We start from the raw sequence: 18,451 nt of genomic DNA, 5'->3' as shown, positions 1-18,451 counted from the left end.
TGCATAGCATGTTGGGTAAGAGCATGGGCAGCCTGAATTCAGATCGCAGGTTTGTACTTACCAGCTGTGTGTACTTGGTCAAACCATCTCCTTTCTATAGGCTTCAGCTCCCTTATCTACATAGAGGGAATATTAGTAATGTATACTACATAGATTTGTTAGGATGCTTAGAACTAATATTTGTTAAATGTTGTAACAGTACCTAGTACCTTGTGTTACCTAAGTATTAATTAAATAAACTGGAACTAAATAAAAATGTTTTTATAAAGATGAGATTGTGACTTAAATGGATATAAAATGAACACTTAACAACAATTTTATTGAACTGTGGTTCAAAGGATGATTTAAAGGATCCATAAATATAGGTAGTAAGGAACTCTGAAATTAATTTACAAATAAATGCAAATTGACCACAGAACAACATCAGTTGCATTCAAGAGAACATAATTTATTTGCATTTCTGTGGACAAGAATCATTTACTTTTTTTCTCTTTTCTACAATTTACAGACTTGTATAATAGCTCAAAGACAATGAGAGGTAGAGATTACACTGATGGGTAAACTAGATAGGACGTCCACTATTTTCTTTTCTCCGTCATATTTAAGTCTTTCAGTATTTTCTGACATGTCAAACTATTACAAATGATAATAAAACCAATTCAAAGTTAACAAATATTATTTGTTACTATTCCTCAGAGTAGGAAGTAGAGGAACAGTTTTTTTTTTCTTCCCAATTACCACTTTTGAATGTCACATGACATTAACAAAGACTTTCTCTTTAACCAGACTTTAATTTGATTCCTCTAAGCCCTTTTCTTGACTAGGTCCTGTTTTTATTAGACCTGCATAGCCTGGTGTTAGCAAGAATTTTGCCAAGTCAATTTAAAGAGAATTCCCTATCCTGAATGTCTGATCACCTTTTATATCTGATCTTGGAAGCCTTGTCTTCACTCTTGACTGATTTGGGATCTGTTGGTGTGACTGACTCCTAGCCAGTGCCCTGGATGACAGTCAGTTAAAGCCTAGTAGAATCTTAAGATTCTAAGTATACTCTCAGAAGCTGACTTAGAGCCCCACGCTTCTTTGTGTGAAAGGTACTTATTGGGCTGAAGGTCTTTCTTCCTAGCTCTTTGTTTTGAGTAGTGGTTTACTCCTGGGCTGCAAGGGTTTTTCCTGGCTCTTTGTAGGCCTCTCTGTTCCCTGTATTTGATCCTGTTCCTCTCTTGGGAGTTTTTTAGTTGGCTGAAATGCCCTTCTTGAGATCCTGCTGGCTGTATGCTCTGCCATCTCTGTCTAGTTCCTTTCTTGCTGGCTTGGCTTTACTAAGGATAGTTTGGAACTTCATTGGCTTCTTTGGAAAACTAAAGATCTCCCCAAAGTGACTGCTCTAAGATCTCTCCCTTCCCATTGCCTCTGATTTTCCTTCCTCCTCTTAAAATCCTTGATCTTCCCTTCCACTTCCTTGGATTCTTTGGTATGTACATCAGATCTCTAACTTCAACATCTGACTGCAGAACTTTTCCCCTTCCAGTAAAGCTTCTCAACTCCCTAAAGTCACTTGAACTTCAGGCTCCCTGCTTCTCTTGGGGGGAAGGGGAGGGCTCTCAAAAGCAACTACTTAAGCTGAAACAAGGAAGAAAGGTACTTGGTAGCAGACTGCATGTTTTACATACCAGGTAAGATTTGGAGACATGTTGCTTGATGTCTCCTCAGGCAGTTTCTCTCTAAAATTTCAATCCACAGACTCTATAAGATTACATATCAGAGCAAATGAAAAATCTTGAAAATCTCCTTTACAAATATTGGTAAAAAGCATTAGCCCTTATATTGAATATGTTACCTTAACTTGTTCTTTTTTCCAGAAACATAATTTGGATAAAAATATCAAGGGGAGCATAGACCAGAGTATACTTCTGTGTTTACCTGACTTATGGTTAAAATTTTAGAATTAAAGTGTAAGATATTTGTTTGTATGTATGTTTGTGTGTGTGTGTGTATATATATATAACTTTTCTACTTTTAGATGGTATTACCAAATTAATCCATGAAATCCCATAAAGGAGAAGTCTACTCAAATTGGTTTAGAGGCAAATTAGAGCTTATAAAATTAAATTAAATATTTCTAAAGCTACCAGAAACATAGAAACTAACTCAAATACTTTCATATGATTTGGATAAATCTTTGGTAAATAAGATTAGTTTAATTGTTTAATAAAACATCTGTATCTTCTGAGTTATCGTCAATAAGTATAATCAAGCATACATTTTGTTATACTTGGTTTATTAATCAAATAAGGTTGTTATATCTACTAGATATTTAAGATTATAAAAATTACAAATTCAACCCAAGACCAAATGTACAAGTAAAAATGCAGTAAAAATTAATTGCCTGATATCCATGACTTCCTGTATATCACACATAGCAGTAAAAGAAAAATCCATGTATTTAACTTTTTTAGGTTTTTGCTTTTGTTCTGCTTGCCTAATGTTCATGTGCTGTAAAAATAGATAATAGGGAAATAATGTGAGGTGATAGTGAACTTTGTTCAATGTTGTAATATGTCTGCCTAAAAATAGTTTCCAAAATCTTTTTAGTACCTTTTAACCTTAAGCTTATGCTAAATTAAATTACATAAATCTAGATTATTTCTAAGTAAAATACTGAAATGCTAATTATTGAGCATAATTATTTTTTTTGGCTTTTTCCTTTTGTGTGGTAGTAAATATATTTGAGTTTGTGAATAAATAGGTCCTTTTGCCATATTGTAAAACTCGTACTATAACAATATCTCTAGAAATTGAGAGATGGTATATTCATAAAATTTGCTAGACTGCTACAGAATACTCATATGTTACAATTTATGATTGTTTACTTAGTCATCTCTGTAAAAATAAAGAGTACATATAGTTAAAAATGATAATATATGTAAATGAGCCATTAGAAGCCATTAGAAATAATAAGGGTAAAGAGAAATAACTCTGTATGCAAAGTCTGCAAAGAATGGAAGATTAAAAAATTTTTTTATTATTATGTTCAATTAGCCAGCATATAGTACATCATTAGTTTTTTTTTTTTTAAAGATTTTATTTATTTATTTGACAGAATGATCACAAGCAGGCAGAGAGGCAGGCAGAGAGAGAGGAGGAAGCAGGCTCCCTGCTGAGCAGAGAGCCCGATGCGGGGCTCGATCCCAGGACTCTGAGATCATGACCTGAGCCGAAGGCAGCGGCTTAACCCACTGAGCCACCCAGGCGCCCCTCATCATTAGTTTTTGATGTAGTGTTCAGTGATTCATTAATTGTGTATAACACCCAGTGCTCATCATCACACGTGCCTTCTTTACCACCCATTGCCAGGTTACCCCATCCTCCCACCCCCCTCTCCTTTCTGTAACCCTCAGTTTGGTTCCCAAAGTCCAGAGTCTATCATGGTTTATCTCTCTCTCTGATTTCTTTGGAATGGGGGATTTTTGTTGTTGTTAAAGCAAAGAAAGAGTCATTTTGCCCTAAATCAAGATCACTGATTATTTCAGAATGAAGAAGAGGAAAAAATGTAAACACCTGAATGGATGTAGAGAGTAGTAAAAGGTTTGCAGAAGAGGAATTTTATCTGTGATCAAGTTGGCTAAGATTGAATGGATCTATTTATTAAGGGTTTTTGTTGTTGTTGTTTTTCTTTTCTTTTTTTTTTTAAGATTTTATTTATTTGACAGAGAGAGAGATCACAAGTAGAGAGAGAGAGAGGAGGAAGCAGGTCCCCCACTTAGCAGAGAGCCCGATGTGGGACTCGATCCCAGGACCCTGAGACCATGACCTGAGCTGAAGGCAGAGGCTTAACCCACTGAGCCATCCAGGCAGCCCTGTTGTTTTTCTTTTTAATGAGCCCAATGATATACTGATGGAAAACTAGAGTTGGGTTTTCTCTCTGAAAACAATGACGTTTTCTTGGATTATTGCTCTGTTCTTAATAAGAGATTGTAAGGAATTTTCTTTACCTTTTAAGTAATCTGCCTAGGAAACAAAGATTCTGTGTCTTATCAAAATAATTTCCTGTGCTTTGTGTTGTCTTTATTATATTTGTTTGTGAGAATCTAAGTATTTTTTCATGATGATCTACGATCCTATTTATTTTTATTTATTTATTTATTTATTTAAAAGATTTTATTTATTTATTTGACAGAGAGAGATCACAAGTTGACGGAGAGGCAGGCAGAGAGAGAGAGAGAGGGAAGCAGGCTCCCTGCCGAGCAGAGAGCCCGATGCGGGCCTCGATCCCAGGACCCTGAGATCATGACCTGAGCCGAAGGCAGCGGCTTAACCCACTGAGCCACCCAGGCGCCCTACGATCCTATTTAATCCAGGGTTCAAATCTCTTGACATTTTTTACACCTTGCCATAATGAAGTCCAAAATGCAATCTTAAGTTTAAACTGAGATTGACATTTCCCAGACAATCCCTGAAAAATCTGAAAGGATTTGTTCTTTCACCTTGTAAAAAAGAAATGTTAAATAATTTAGTTTTTTTTTTTATTTTATTATTTTATTTTTTAAAGGATTTTATTTATTTATTTGACAGAGAGAGATCCAGCGAGAGAGGGAATACAAGCCCGGGGAGTGGGAGAGGGAGAAGCAAGCTTCCCATGGAGCAGGGACCCTGATGTGGGGTTCGATCCCAGGATGCTGGGATCATGACCTGAGCTGAAGGCAGCCACTTAACTCTGAGCCACCCAGGTGCCCCTGGGCAAATATTTTGATATTTAAATTGCATGGGAGACATTGTTAAGTAAGAAGTGATGCTTAGAAATAAGTCAATCAGAGAAAGACAGTTATCACATGATCTCTCTGATATGAGGAATTTGAGAGGTAGGGTTGGGGGGGAGTTGTGGGGGGTAGGGAGGGAAAAAAATAAACAAGATGGGACCAGGGAGGGAGACAAACCATAAGAGACTCCTAATCTTAGGAAACAAACTGAGGGTTGCTGGGAGGTGGGGTGGGAGGGATAAGTGGCTGGGTTATGGATATTGGGGAGGGTATGTGCTGTGGTGAGTGCTGTGAATTGTGTAAGAATGATGATTCACAGACCTGTACCCCTGAAGCAAATAATACATTATATGTTAATTTAAAAAAATAAATATTTTAGAGCCAAAAAAAAAAAAAGGAAAGAAGTGATGCTTAAGCTTCCCTAGGTTATATTTGTGTAAATATAGATATTTAAGAAATTATATGAAGTTTATATAAATTTGCCAGTATCCTTTTGTCTGTGGTAAGTCCTGGTATAATATTATCAGTTACAATTCCAGTTATTTAAACATTATATGTTGTAGAAATAACCAAATTCCCTCATCAGTTGCATTATTTTAATAATGAACTCTTCAGATCTTTAATCATGTAAAAAAAAGTCTTTTATCATTCACAGATAACTTTTATTTTACTCTGACTCTTCCTTGAAAGCTCTTGAAGTCACAGGCAAAGTGCTTCCTCTTCAACAAAATGTAACCATCTCAGAGACCATGGAAAGGGCTATGACAGGTCCTCTGGGCTATAAGCTTGTGAAGCACTAGTGTTTAAATAACTTTGAGACCATACTGCTGGATTGAATAAGGATTTCCAGCGCTAATGGAGAAGCTGACTGGTTTGAAAAACTGCTAACTCAGGATCAAGCAGAACAAGAAATTACTTACATAAAAAAAAAAAGGGGAATATATTTGTAAGAAGTATTCAGTAGAACAGAATAGAGAATTTAGAAATAGATCTCAGCTTTCCTAGAGGTATATTGAAAAGCTTTTTATGTATAGTAATGTATTTTAAAACATTGATGTTATACAGCTTTACCTAATGTCTTAATGTTACTACCTGTTAAAAATGAATGAAACTCAAATTATAGTATTGCCATAAAACATTGGAAAATCTGTCGAGTTGTAGAATGTGATGCTTTTGCTTGTTTTCAATATACAAGCCTGCTGGTTGTTGTGTGCTGGGCAGAGCTTTTTCGCTTTTAAATCTAGCAGTGCTCTCTAGAGTGAAAGGCTGCTACAGTTTGATAAGAAAAGCTTATCTTCACCCATTCAAATATATATTTTTTAAGATTTTATTTATTTATTTGACAGAGAAAGAGAGATAGAGTACAGTAGGGGGAGTGGTAGGCAGAGGGAGAGGGAGAAGCAGGCTCTCCATTGAGCCGGGAGCCTGATGTGGGGCTCCATCCCAGGACCCTGGGATCATGACTTGAGCTAAAAGCAACCTCTTAACTGACTGAGCCACCCAGACGCCCCATCCATTCAAATATTCTTGATCCATCCCATTCTGAGGGACATTTCTTACTTAGAAGTAGGACATTTGATACTTAGAAGTAGCAGAGAGCTGAATCTACATGTTTTTGTTCTGAGTGAATATTCTTTTCAAGGATGACTTTAGCTAACTAGAACAAAATAGAAATAAGCTTGTTCACTGTAAAAATTTATTTTGTTGTGGTGGTTGTGCATCTTTTATTTATTTTATGAAACTAGTGGTACATAATTTTATTTTAAATTTGGTGTTTTCATAATAATAACATTGCATTTTTTGTTGACCAATGTAACATGTCTAAATTTATTGAATGCCTATTATATAAGTGATACTGCATTTGTATTGAGGAATACATAACAAATAGAGAATAAGCCACAGCCCTGGTACTTACACATTTATTTCCACTTGTCTAGTATATCAGATTATGACCCATATTGGCTTTTGTATCAAAATTGTCTTTATTGGGCACCTGGGTGGCTCAGTGGGTTAAGCCTCTGCTTTCAGCTCAGGTCATGATCTCAGGGTCCTGGGATCGAGTCCCGCATCGGGCTCTCTGCTCCGCAGGGAGTCTGTTTCCTCCTCCCTCTCTCTCTGCCTGCCTTTCTGTCCACTTGTGATCTCTGTCTGTCAAATAAATAAAATCTTTAAAAAAAATTGTCTTTATTAAGTAAATTAAAACTATTTCTATTGATATATATTCCTTTTTTATTACAGAAGAAAATACTCAGGAAACATCACAGGTGAAGAAAAGCTTGAGTGAAAAAGTTTCTCTCTATAGAGGTGACATCACATTGCTAGAGGTAGATGCTATAGTCAACGCGGGTGAGTACTTGATTTTTTTGTGTGTGATGTATTTGTTATATGAGTATTATTTTAAAATATTTCTCATAAACAGGAATATAAGTATTTTATGAAAAGATGTCCTTCCTGGTATAGAAATATCTTATGCACTTCCCTCTGGATTAAAAACACTGAGGACTAGTTTATGTATGTGCTATAATTAATTTGCTAACTCATGGTATCCATGCTAAATTGAGACTATGGTACAGGACGACTGGAAGAGTGGTAGATTGTTGCAGAAAGTTCTGCTGAGAAAACTTTAGAAGCTCTATTACTGTTGGTTTCATGCTTGAGTTAATAATTGTCCAGCATAAAAACAAAGTCATTAAGGTTTTTCCTTCTTTTGAAGAGGTTGTAAAGAGATGATTGAACACCAGAAAAAAAGTAAAATAGAAAGTAATTGTTTCTGCAATTTCCAAATCTCAGTTGTTTGGTTGTTACTTTTCATGTTTGATATGGAATGTTTTAATTATTTTAATAATCAATTTTTATGTTTGAACATTGGGGAAAATAACAGTGTTTTTTTATGGTAGTATCTCCGATATGTTTTATTTTGTGGCTGTATATAAAGAAATGCGTAGTAGTTGTGAGTCTATAAAAATAAATGTCAATAATAAGAGGATATTTAATGACTTTGTGTTTTACAAAGGTATGCTTTTTTCAGGTTGAAAATGCCAAATAAAAAAAAAATTTGGACTTAGGTAAGGAGAGGCTTTATTCAAAAAGATGATTACAGTAAGGAGAAGAGAACTATCTTCATAGGCAGAGGAAGAATATTGCAAAAGGAAGAACCACTTCTGTCATGAGATCTATAAGCATCTCAAAGGACAAGCAGAAAGGGGCTTTTCTTTCATAGGAAGGAGTAAACCATCAGTCTTGGAACACTGAAAAAATATGATAAAATTTTTTTATAAAGGAGTAAACAGGATAAAAAGAATGGGGGTAGGGTACTAGGATGAGTTGGTGGCAAGATTGGAGAGTTGATCAGAGTATATTCTTCCCTGAAGTCAGCTGATTCTTGAGAGAAGTGGTTCAAGAGGAGTTGTTCACTTTGCATTGCTCAGGGGTGGGTCAAAGTCCACAGACGTGGACTAGGGAAAAAAGCCTGAGTGAAGTTTGGTCAACTACAGTTAATAGCCATTGACCAGCCAGAATGGTCAATGGGGACAAACAGTTCAGTTAATCATTTATGAGTGAAAGAATGGGAATTTGGAGGATCTGTGTCTTGGTCTTGTCATAGGTTACAGGAAGTCATCCACGAGGTTTATTTAAGTAATATGCGCAAGAGTAGTTCTTTGCTGTAAGCTGTTTCCTGAAACACAGAAGGGTGAGGGGTAATTTTTTGGCAGTCCCTGTTTTCTAGAAGTACAGGATTTATGTAAAGTTCAACATTGTTGCAAGGTTCCTTTGGTGATGAAAAAATTCACACAGGATAGTAGGAACATGCTTTGGTGGGTGAACAGGAGGGTTTCATGGAGGACTAGAACGTTAATATAGCATCGTTTTGGCCATCCCAAAGGAAGTTGGGAAGCCTAGTCAGCTTGTTATTCCTGTAGAATTGGCTATCAGTTGCTTTGTACTGTATTTGCTTTGCTATACTCAGAGCTGTTTCTCTCTTTCTCTTCTTCTGATGCCTCTGTAATTCCTTTCTCGTCTGTTACCTCTCTAAAATACAAAACTCTTCAAGAGAGGGGATATGTCTTGGTCATTTAGTCTCTACCCAATATGAATCATTTCTTTTGGACAGAATTATGTCCTCGTATCACCTCTTAGGCTGTAAGTCTCTCTCCCTTGTAGCTAGTCCCTGTGGACTGTTCATTTGTGGCCCTGGGTATCAAGCTGGTTTTCTCTGACCTGTGGGACCTCTGGAAAAGACTGCACTTTGAAGGGATCTCATGAACTCCTCTCCATACAGAGGTTTTATAAGATCATTGTAGTTACTAAATTATTAATGATTTGTTATGCCCTAAATTCTATAAACATATGAGCTATAATTTCAAAAAAATTTAAAAATATATTTATATATACACACATATGTATATGTATATATGTATATATATATATATATATATATATATATATATATATATAAACAGCCTTCCTGTATATTCTTGTAATTTTAGCTTTTGATCCTAATTCTGTTCTGTGGGATACAATTAATGACCCATATTTCCTTCTTAAATGCCTGAGGACCTCTCTTTGAGTTTTGTCTTTCTTGTTATTGACCTAACACTGAATAGGCCATCTTAGCACACTTAATAATAGTAGTAATTACGGTTTTTCTTGGGTTTTGCTAACTGTATACCTGTGTATCTCCCCCTTAAGGCTACAGACTGGTGTCTTTTCCATCTTCTGTGTTAACTTCCAAAGCAATGTCATGCCATTATGTTCTTAATAAATGCTTGATACTGTTTATGTGTTAGATTGAACTATATGTAATTGAACCATATACTCCAAAGCACCTCTAACCAGTAGCACATTCAACATTGAGGACTTGACATAGTGAATCAGTGTGGCCCTGATTTTAAAAATGATTTATTTGATCAATAAATATAATATTTATGGGATAATTTTTATTGAAACAGAATAAAATGGTGCTAAGCAGGAAAATGCAACTAATGGGAAGACATCCCATCACTATTTTGATTCTTGTCCTTCCTTGTATGTGTAATTTTTTCATAGCTGCCACATAGTGTACAGGGGTTTGATGAATTAATATGAAGGCAGGCAGCAACTTTCACTCACTCCCAGAAACCATTTGGCAACTTTAGTCACCTGTTTGGCTGAGATTATATTATAATTTGGACATGTTCTACATCTCACAAGGACAACCTCATCAGGAAGTTCCTGTGTATATGGAAGAAAGATGCCAAATATACAGTGTAATGACTCTGTTTACAGCTTTCTGCTGTGCAGTTTGTTTGCCTGGTATGTAAGAAGAGGAACAGCTATTAATCTTTCAAGTGAACAAGGCAACATGGCAGGAGATTCCAGAGCTGCTTCTAGTGAGAGGGGAATGAGAGGCAATGCCCCCAGTCATGTTGCCAAAGCAACCCAGACATCACTTTCTATCAAACTTCCAACATTCTCTTTCCATGCGTATGTTAATATTAGTACATTGGAACACCTAGGCTTACCTGCCATAAGTGAAATGATTTGATAGTTAAAAGTTTTTCCTAATAAAATACTTTTTCGACTTGCTTGGGTTTCTTTAAATGTGACCTAGGATAAGCCTTCTGTGTAATTTTATTCTTCTTCGTAAGAAATAATACATATTTGGTATATTTAATAAAACAGATTTTATAGGCAGTAGGGTCTATAGGGCAGTAGCACAAGTTTTAGAGTTAGGCAGACCCAGATTCAAATTCAGGTTCTCATACCCGAGGCCATTTTTTATTTAAACTTTTTGTTTGTTTGTTTAAACTTTTTATGTTGAAATAATTATAGGAAATTGCAAAGACAGTACAAAGAGTTCTATGTATCTTTCACCTTCACCTGTGTAAGCCCCCCCCAAAGGTGACATCATATAGCTATTGTACAATATCACAACCAGGAAACTGACATTGGTCTATTATTATTAACTAGATTGTAGACCTTATTCAATTTTCACCATTTTTTAACTTGCATTTGTGTGTGTTTGTTTCTATAGTTCTCTGCAGCTTTACCCCATGTACAGATGCATGGTTATCACCATAATCATGATACAGAACTGTTTGATTTTCCTGAAAAGAACTCCCTTTGTAGTGGCAACCGCCTCTTTGCCCTCCTCTCCTTGCACCCCTACCATTCTTCATCTCTATAGTTTTGTCATATTTAAGAATGTTACATCAGTGGACTCATACAGCATGTAACCTTTTGAGATTGATGTCTTTCACTAAACATAAGGCCCTTGAGGTCCATTCAGATTGTTGCATCTATCAGGAGTTCATTCCTTTTTATTGCTGAGTAGTAGTCCCTTGCATGGATATACCAAAGTTTGTCCAACCATCCACACACTGAAGGACCTCTGGGTTCTCTTCAGAATTTTGGCATAACCAATAGAGTTGCTATAAAAATTCATGTACAGGTTTTTGTATGTAGCAGTATATAGGATGATCTGTTTACTGTGACTAGGTCATTGTATAAATTTGTATTAAGGCTGTTGGTCAAAGCATTTTGGTTTTTGCTAGAGTTTGGAGGAGAATATATTCATCTAATTTATGGTTCAGTATTTTATCATTAGAGACCATTTTACTTGTACCATAATTACAGAAAAGTATTTTGTTGGTGATATAATTGTTATTCGTTTGTGGATTGTGGTCAATATAATGAAAAAGTTGGTTAACTCTCCAACTCTTTGGTCAAAGATTCAGTTTGCCATAAATAGCGTTTTTTAAAATGGAAAATGCAGAAGGTTCATTTGTTTATTTTAGTTCTTCCTGTCCCTACCCCAGCATGTGAAGGAGAGGTACATTTACATTGTAGTTAATCATGGAGGGGTTGGAGTCAGATCAATCATTATTTTAAATGTGTCTCTTTGACTTTCTGACCAACTGACCTTCAGTAAGTTTTTTTGAGCCTTAATTTGTTCATTGGTAAAATGAAGAAAATAATAGGGCCTGCTTCTCAGGGCTGTTGTGAAAATAAAAAGAGATAATGTATACAAAGCATTTCACATAATAGTGCCTAGAATATAGACACACTTATGTCTATAAGTAATGGTAAATGGTAGCAGAATTACACTGCTTAGTTATAAATCAGAAAACTGATTTTTTCCTATTAATGTCACAAGGTAATTGTGCATGTTTTTCAAGTCTTATGCACAGATATTACCTATTAAATGAGTCTGTCCTATGTGTTTGCAACTTTAGCCATTATACTGTTTACTTGAATTTTGTCCAAGAAAAGTTGTCCAATTGTGAGGCTCCATGTTAAATGCCAAGTTTCTATAATATTTTTGGTAATTTTTATGAGCTAGTGGCCCAGAAGAACTGTTTTAGTTTTCTTTAGTGATGTGTTTTTACTGTATTAATTGTGAATGTCATAATTGTGTCAAAAATTGAGATAGTGACCTAATTGGATAGCCAATAATTTAATATCTAGGTGTAATTTAATTAAAAGAAAAGTTGATATAGAATATATGAATATCTTCATAGGTAAATCAGGTACTGGGACTGCATATGATGGAAGAAATTTTACTTTATAGAGGTTTCCTTAAACATTCATCTCCAATTACTTAAAATTAATGTTATATATTCATTTGGTAAAACCTAAATAAGGGATATTTGAAATTAGATTCCAAATCATTGAGAAAATAGATTCATTTACCCTCAGAAATATTTTAGGACAATTGACAGCAGCTGCTTGATTCAATATAAATTTAATATCTACTAGTGAAGCATTTAAGTTTTATTCTTTATTGAATTTCGGTATTATATGTTTTTCTTTTAAAATTTTGTTGGGCAGTAATAGACATAAACACACACATACATGTATAGCCCAATGAAACTCCATCCAGATCAAAAAGCAGAACATTATCAGTACCTTGAAAGAGCCCTTAGTACACCCTAATATTTTGTAGTGAATACTAGTATATTTATTGTCCTGGCCTCTAGTAGTATAGGTTAGTTTTATCTTTTTTTGTATTTTATATGAATGGGACCATATGATATATATTCTTCAACATTTGGCTCTTTTAGCTCACCCTTATGAATGTAAAATTCATCTTGTTATATAATATTTCATTTTGTGAATATGCCATAATTTATCTGTCCAAGCTACTATTGATGAACATTTCAGTAAATTCCAGTTTGGGATTATTAGTACTTTTGTGAACATTCTAACATATTTTTGTGTGTGTGCTTGTATTTTTGTGAATAAATATCTGTATATAGGCAAAGGGGAAACAATTACTGTACATCACCCTCTCCCTTCACTTCCCCTTCTATCTATGCTAGAAACTGCTGAAAAGTTTCAAAATCACCACTGTGGATAGCCATCATTCGGCTAACCTTGGAGATATGTTTGAATAGATGAGTGTGGGAAGAACCATTTTTTGAGAAGCATTCTCAATAGTGGTTGCAGGTTTAAGTGTGAGCTTCCAGCTATAAGGATCACAGTGTGTTCCCTTTATGTACTGTGAGGATAGAGAGAAAATAGGATTTCTGAGGTATACTGGGAAAAAGAGATTTAAATAAATCTAACAACCATCACCATTCCTAAACAGGAAGATGTAGTATGTTAAAGATGTCAAAACTCCTGGAATAACCTAAATTTCTAATCAAAATTCCATTGATATTTTTGGGATTTTGTTCTGATAGTAGTTATTTTGTTTTTTGTTTTGTTTTTGAAATTGTTGAAATAATTCTAAAATTTATCTGGTAGAACAAAAGAATGAGATTCATCAAGAAATACCTAAAAAGGCAGACAAATGGCAGAGGTTGGGGGAAGAGTCACACAATCCCAAATTAAACTACGTATGTGAAAGCTGTAATAATTAAAAAAATGTGCATCACTATCTCACACCTTTCATGAATATAAATTCTGAATGGAGTTTAATATAGATTAAAGAAACCATTTAAAAGGCAGAAGAAAACATAAGGAGCTATGTGTCTTACCTTTGGTGGGAAAAACCATTCTGAATTCAATTGAAAGAAAGAAACCGATAAGAAAAATACTGAAGAATTTGACAACGTAAATATTCTTGAATGTTTCAAGAGAAAGTCGTGCCATAAAAATACTTGAAAAGTAAATGTCAAATTGGAAAGAAATATTAGCAACATATATGACAAAAGTTTACTCTTGTTATAATAATAATAATAATCTTTCTCAGTTAAAAAAAGACAAATGTCTAATGGATAATCTGGTTAGGAATATGAGCATGAAAGTCCTGGGGTCAGGTCTTGTGTTGTCTGCTTGTCTTTCTCCCTCTGTTCTTTCTTGCTCTTTCTCTAAAATAAAGAAATAAAATCTTTTTTTTTTTTTAATTCATTTGACAGACAGAGACCACAAGTAGGCAGAGAGGCAGGCAGAGAGAGAGAGGGGGAAGCAGGCTCCTTGCTCAGCAGAGAGCCCGATGCGGGGCTTGATCCCAGGACTCTGGGATCATGATCTGAGCCAAAGGCAGACGCTGTAACCCACTGAGCCACCCAGGAGCCCCAAGAAATAAAATCTTTAAAAAAGTTAAAATTTTAAAAAAACATGGAGGGGTACCTGGGCGGCTCAGTTGTTAAGCTCAGGTCATGATGCCAGGGTCCTAGGGTCGAGCCTCGCATCAGGCTCCCTGCTCTGCAGGAGGTCTGCTTCTCCCTCTCACACTCCCCCTGCTTGTGTTCCTCTCTCGCTGTGTCTCTCTCTGTCAAATAAACAAAATCTACAAAATTTTTTAAAAACATGGAAGTGCCTAATAAATATAAGAAAAAAGTATTTGATACTGTGAGGATGCAGTGAAAGGATAAATGAAAAAGAGGCTTGCAATGCGAACCATCATTTTTTTATGTTAGTTCTGCATCCTAACATATTTTCGATATATTTCTACTCTTCAGCTTATCACGTCTTTGTTTTTCTGATCTACAGTTTTTTTTTCTTAAAGAATTTGTGGAATCAAACTAAACATTAAATCCTCCAAGGAATTAGAAGATAATTTTCAAAAGGAAATAATTGCCAAGGGGGGGTGGATGGTTGTCAACAAATTCTCCTTTGAGTTTTCATCTATTTTTGAGCCTTGCTATACTTTCAGCAGAATAACCCTAGGTATTAAATAGTAACATAGTCCTCAAAGGACCTGAGAGACTAAAATTACAAAAAAAATTCAGAAAGTGGCAGTGGCTGCTTGGGCATTTGTTCCATGTTTTGAGATGTTTTTTTCCCCTTGTAGAAATCTTCAGTGCACTTAGGGAAGTGTACAGTTTGTTTGTCACACCTACTGGTCAACTGGATTTTAAAAACATACTATTAAAGATTTTATTCAGGTCTGATTACAAAAGGAATATACTGTAATATTTTAAACAGTGAAATATAAAATATAAAGAAGGATAAAATGTAATTTTTCATTTCAGTTTTATGCTTCAGATTCTTTTCATTTTGTAGATGTATTTTGAATTTTACAAACTATTGCTCAATTTTATTGTTTAAGTATGAAGATCATTTTTATGTCATTTTACTTTTTAAATTTTTATTTATTTTTTTAAAGATTTTTATATATTTGGCAGACAGATCACAAATAGGCAGAGAGGCAGGCAGAGAGAGAGCGGGAAGCAGGCTTCCCGCCGAGCAGAGAGCCCGATGCAGGGCTCGATTCCAGGACCCTGAGATCATGACCTAAGCTGAAGGCAGAGGCTTTAACCCACTGAGCCACCCAGGTCCCCCATTTTATGTCATTTTAAATAGCTGCATTATTTTAATATATTATACAATTATATATAATATATGCTATATTATATACACCTGAGTATTTATTTAACTATTATCTCAATGTAGGAAATTTAGATTGTTTTCAAGTTTTTTACTGTTATAAACAGGCTGAGACAAACATCCTAGTAGATAAATCTTTGTAAAAATCTTTGATTACTTCCTTGGAGTAAAGTCTTTGAAGTGAAATAATGGGAGTATGAAAGTTATTATTTTTTTTTGTTTTTATTAATCTTTTTGGGAGTATGAAAGTTTTTATACTTTGATATATGTAACCAAATAGCTCTGAGAGGTTAAATGAATTTATATCTCTCAAGTTATGGGTATGAATTTTTAAAAAAACCGTGCCTCAGAATTGTATTTCATTGTTTTAATTTCCATTTCTTTGAAGACAAGGACCGTAGTTTTTGAAATAGAAAGCAGGATTTTACCTATACAGTTTTATTGGCACTGAGAAGGTAACTTACTGGTGGTAGTCAGGAGACATTGGTTGAGGTTGGTTGGTCGGAGGCCTGATGAGTAGAGTACTGAGTGTTTCTCAACTGAGATACCCAATAGCTTAAGGTCAGTGCCACTGCTTCTCTTCCAGAAATTCAAGATGGTAGGGTCAGAGATAGGCACAAAGTCCTTAAAATAAAAGAGGAACAGTTTATTTCACTTTCAGAGTATGTAGTACCTAGCATCTTTTTTTTTTTTAAAGATTTTTTTTTTAAGATTTTATTTATTTATTTGACAGACAGAGATCACAAGTAGGCAGAGAGGCAGGCAGAGAGAGAGGAGGAAGCAGGTTCCCCACTGAGCAGAGAGCCCCATGTGGGGCTCTATCCCAAGACCCTGGGACCATGACCTGAGCCGAAGACAGAGGCTGAGCCACCCAGGCGCCCCAGTACCTAGCATCTTGCATAGCACTTGACACTGCGGATGTTTTATGGTATGGCTTTAGTTTTTAGAGGTCACCAAGTATAGTTTGTCTGAAAATGGAGCCTTTATTCTAGACAAGAAAATATCAGAGCCTACCCCTGGGGCTAGAATGTGTGGAATTTCATAGGTGCCATTTAAGCTGGAACACTCCTGTTTTGTAAAGAGGGTCTTGACCTTTGCAGAAAAGATCTGCGGCTTCAGAAGCTGGCTAACTGTCTCAGTGCTACTTTCCATGTGGATTGAGCCAGTTGAACTGAGACTGTGGGGGATGGATGGAACCAGTCCCCTCGGAGCATAAACAGCTGTGCCTACATTAGAAGAAGGGGCACGGGGAAGTGGATTCTAATTCAATAGTTAACAATAAATACAAATACCCTCTGCCATAGTTCAATTCTTATAATTGCATGACTTGTCAGAAATTGGTTACAGTTAAAGCTAAGTAGGAGCTGAACTTTATAATGGTGCTGAATAACATTTCATAAGGCCTAGGCGCTATCTAATTCTCTTATGCAACTTTATTTGGAATTCTCTACGTTCTTTTTGTTTTTGAAATTATACAGTACAATTTAAATGTTTTTGGTGTATATTAATTTTAACTAAAGGAAATGTATATTTTGCTATATATACAGGTCAGCTTAATTTCTAAAAATTACTTCTTTGTGACTTTTGGGGAGCTTCTATTTATGGGTTCAAAAGCATCTAGATGATATTCATTCTGTTCTTTTGCCTCAGTGCAGTTGTAGTCATTTGGCTATTAATTTACTTAATTTTTTTTCAATTAAGGTCTTCTTTATATGTGTAGGGAAAGGAAAAAGTGACATTGATTTCTGAGTTCCAATCATTAATTCACATAAAATTAGGCTATATAAGTAATACTGAAGAAAATTAGCTTATCAGTAGAAACTAGACATCCTCATATTTGAATGAAATTTAAATCTATTAAACTTCAGTTTCAGAGAACTTATGATTTTTATTAACTTTGTATTTGGTGAATAGTCCCTTTATGAAATAAATTCTATATACTTAAAAAGGAAAAAGGCAATGGTGGTAATTGAGTAGGAAGAATAATCTTATTTATAGCTCAGATTTTGTGCATTTTGATTGACAAGTGGTTTATTAAACTTGGTGTAATATAAAGGAAGATTTTGGCCATTTTGATAAGAAAAAAAGGTTGAGAATATTTTTCAACATTCTTAGCTGGTTCTGCGTTCTCGTTAGAGAAGCAGCTAATGTTTGCTTTAAAATAAGGACAAAAATAAATATTTTATTTTGGCATTTTATCAGCTGCTTTTTCACTATTCCTTTCACTTTTGTAACTGTTTGAAGAAACAGATTTATGGCATGAAGTTTCCCAGGCTTCTTTTGACCTTGAGGTACAATCTGATTTACTTTGTTAAGTTTTAATTTTATGACACATCACATCTCTGTTGTATCTAAAATTAAACTTTGGGATAAAGGTATATTTTTCCACATTGGGTTTGTGAACAGAATAAATTACCAGAAAATTATGTTTAAATAAATGTGTAAGTAAAGGAATGTTGACTAGGCTAGCTACACCTCCCCACATAAACAGCTTGTTAATGTGCAATCAGTCACTAGAGTTGCCATGAACTTGGAGCTTAATGAACAGGTGGAGAAAGAGGATGAATCCCAATCCAAAATGGATCTGACAGTTTATCAGGCAATTTCACTGATCGCTAATCCATTTTGCTTGGCAACTTAATTTATCACGCAGTTAGAATTTTCATCCCATGGGTTTCCAAGTGGAAATTAATTCAGAAACATGTCCAGTCCATGGGGTTTAAGAGACCTGCTTAAGCTTTGTGAGGACATTTAGAAATAAATTATTTTAAGTGCATAAAATAGGTTTTCTCTTATGATTCCATTTGTGCTTAAGTCCTCTTTAAAATGTATAGATGGTGCTACCAATTGATAGTATATCATGACAGTGAATTAAGGTTTATTTGTTTATGTAAGAAAATTTCTAGGTTAAATAGACAAATTGTTAATTTTAATTT

The 18,451-nt window shown here is 35.0% G+C and overlaps 1 protein-coding gene across 1 annotated transcript in view; it reads left to right on the top strand.

The window, feature by feature from the left end:
- Window positions 1–18,451, top strand: part of MACROD2 (mono-ADP ribosylhydrolase 2) — a 2,010,404-nt gene that overhangs the window by 80,505 nt on the left and 1,911,448 nt on the right. Inside the window, exon 3 of the mRNA XM_047744583.1 lies at window positions 6,999–7,106. Coding sequence (XP_047600539.1) covers window positions 6,999–7,106 — 108 coding nt within the window. The remainder of the gene's footprint in view (window positions 1–6,998; window positions 7,107–18,451) is intronic.

This window comes from Lutra lutra, chromosome 9 (assembly GCF_902655055.1).
Source record: "Lutra lutra chromosome 9, mLutLut1.2, whole genome shotgun sequence".
NCBI classification, from domain to species: Eukaryota; Metazoa; Chordata; class Mammalia; order Carnivora; family Mustelidae; genus Lutra; species Lutra lutra.
This window is presented reverse-complemented; position numbering and strand designations above follow the sequence as displayed.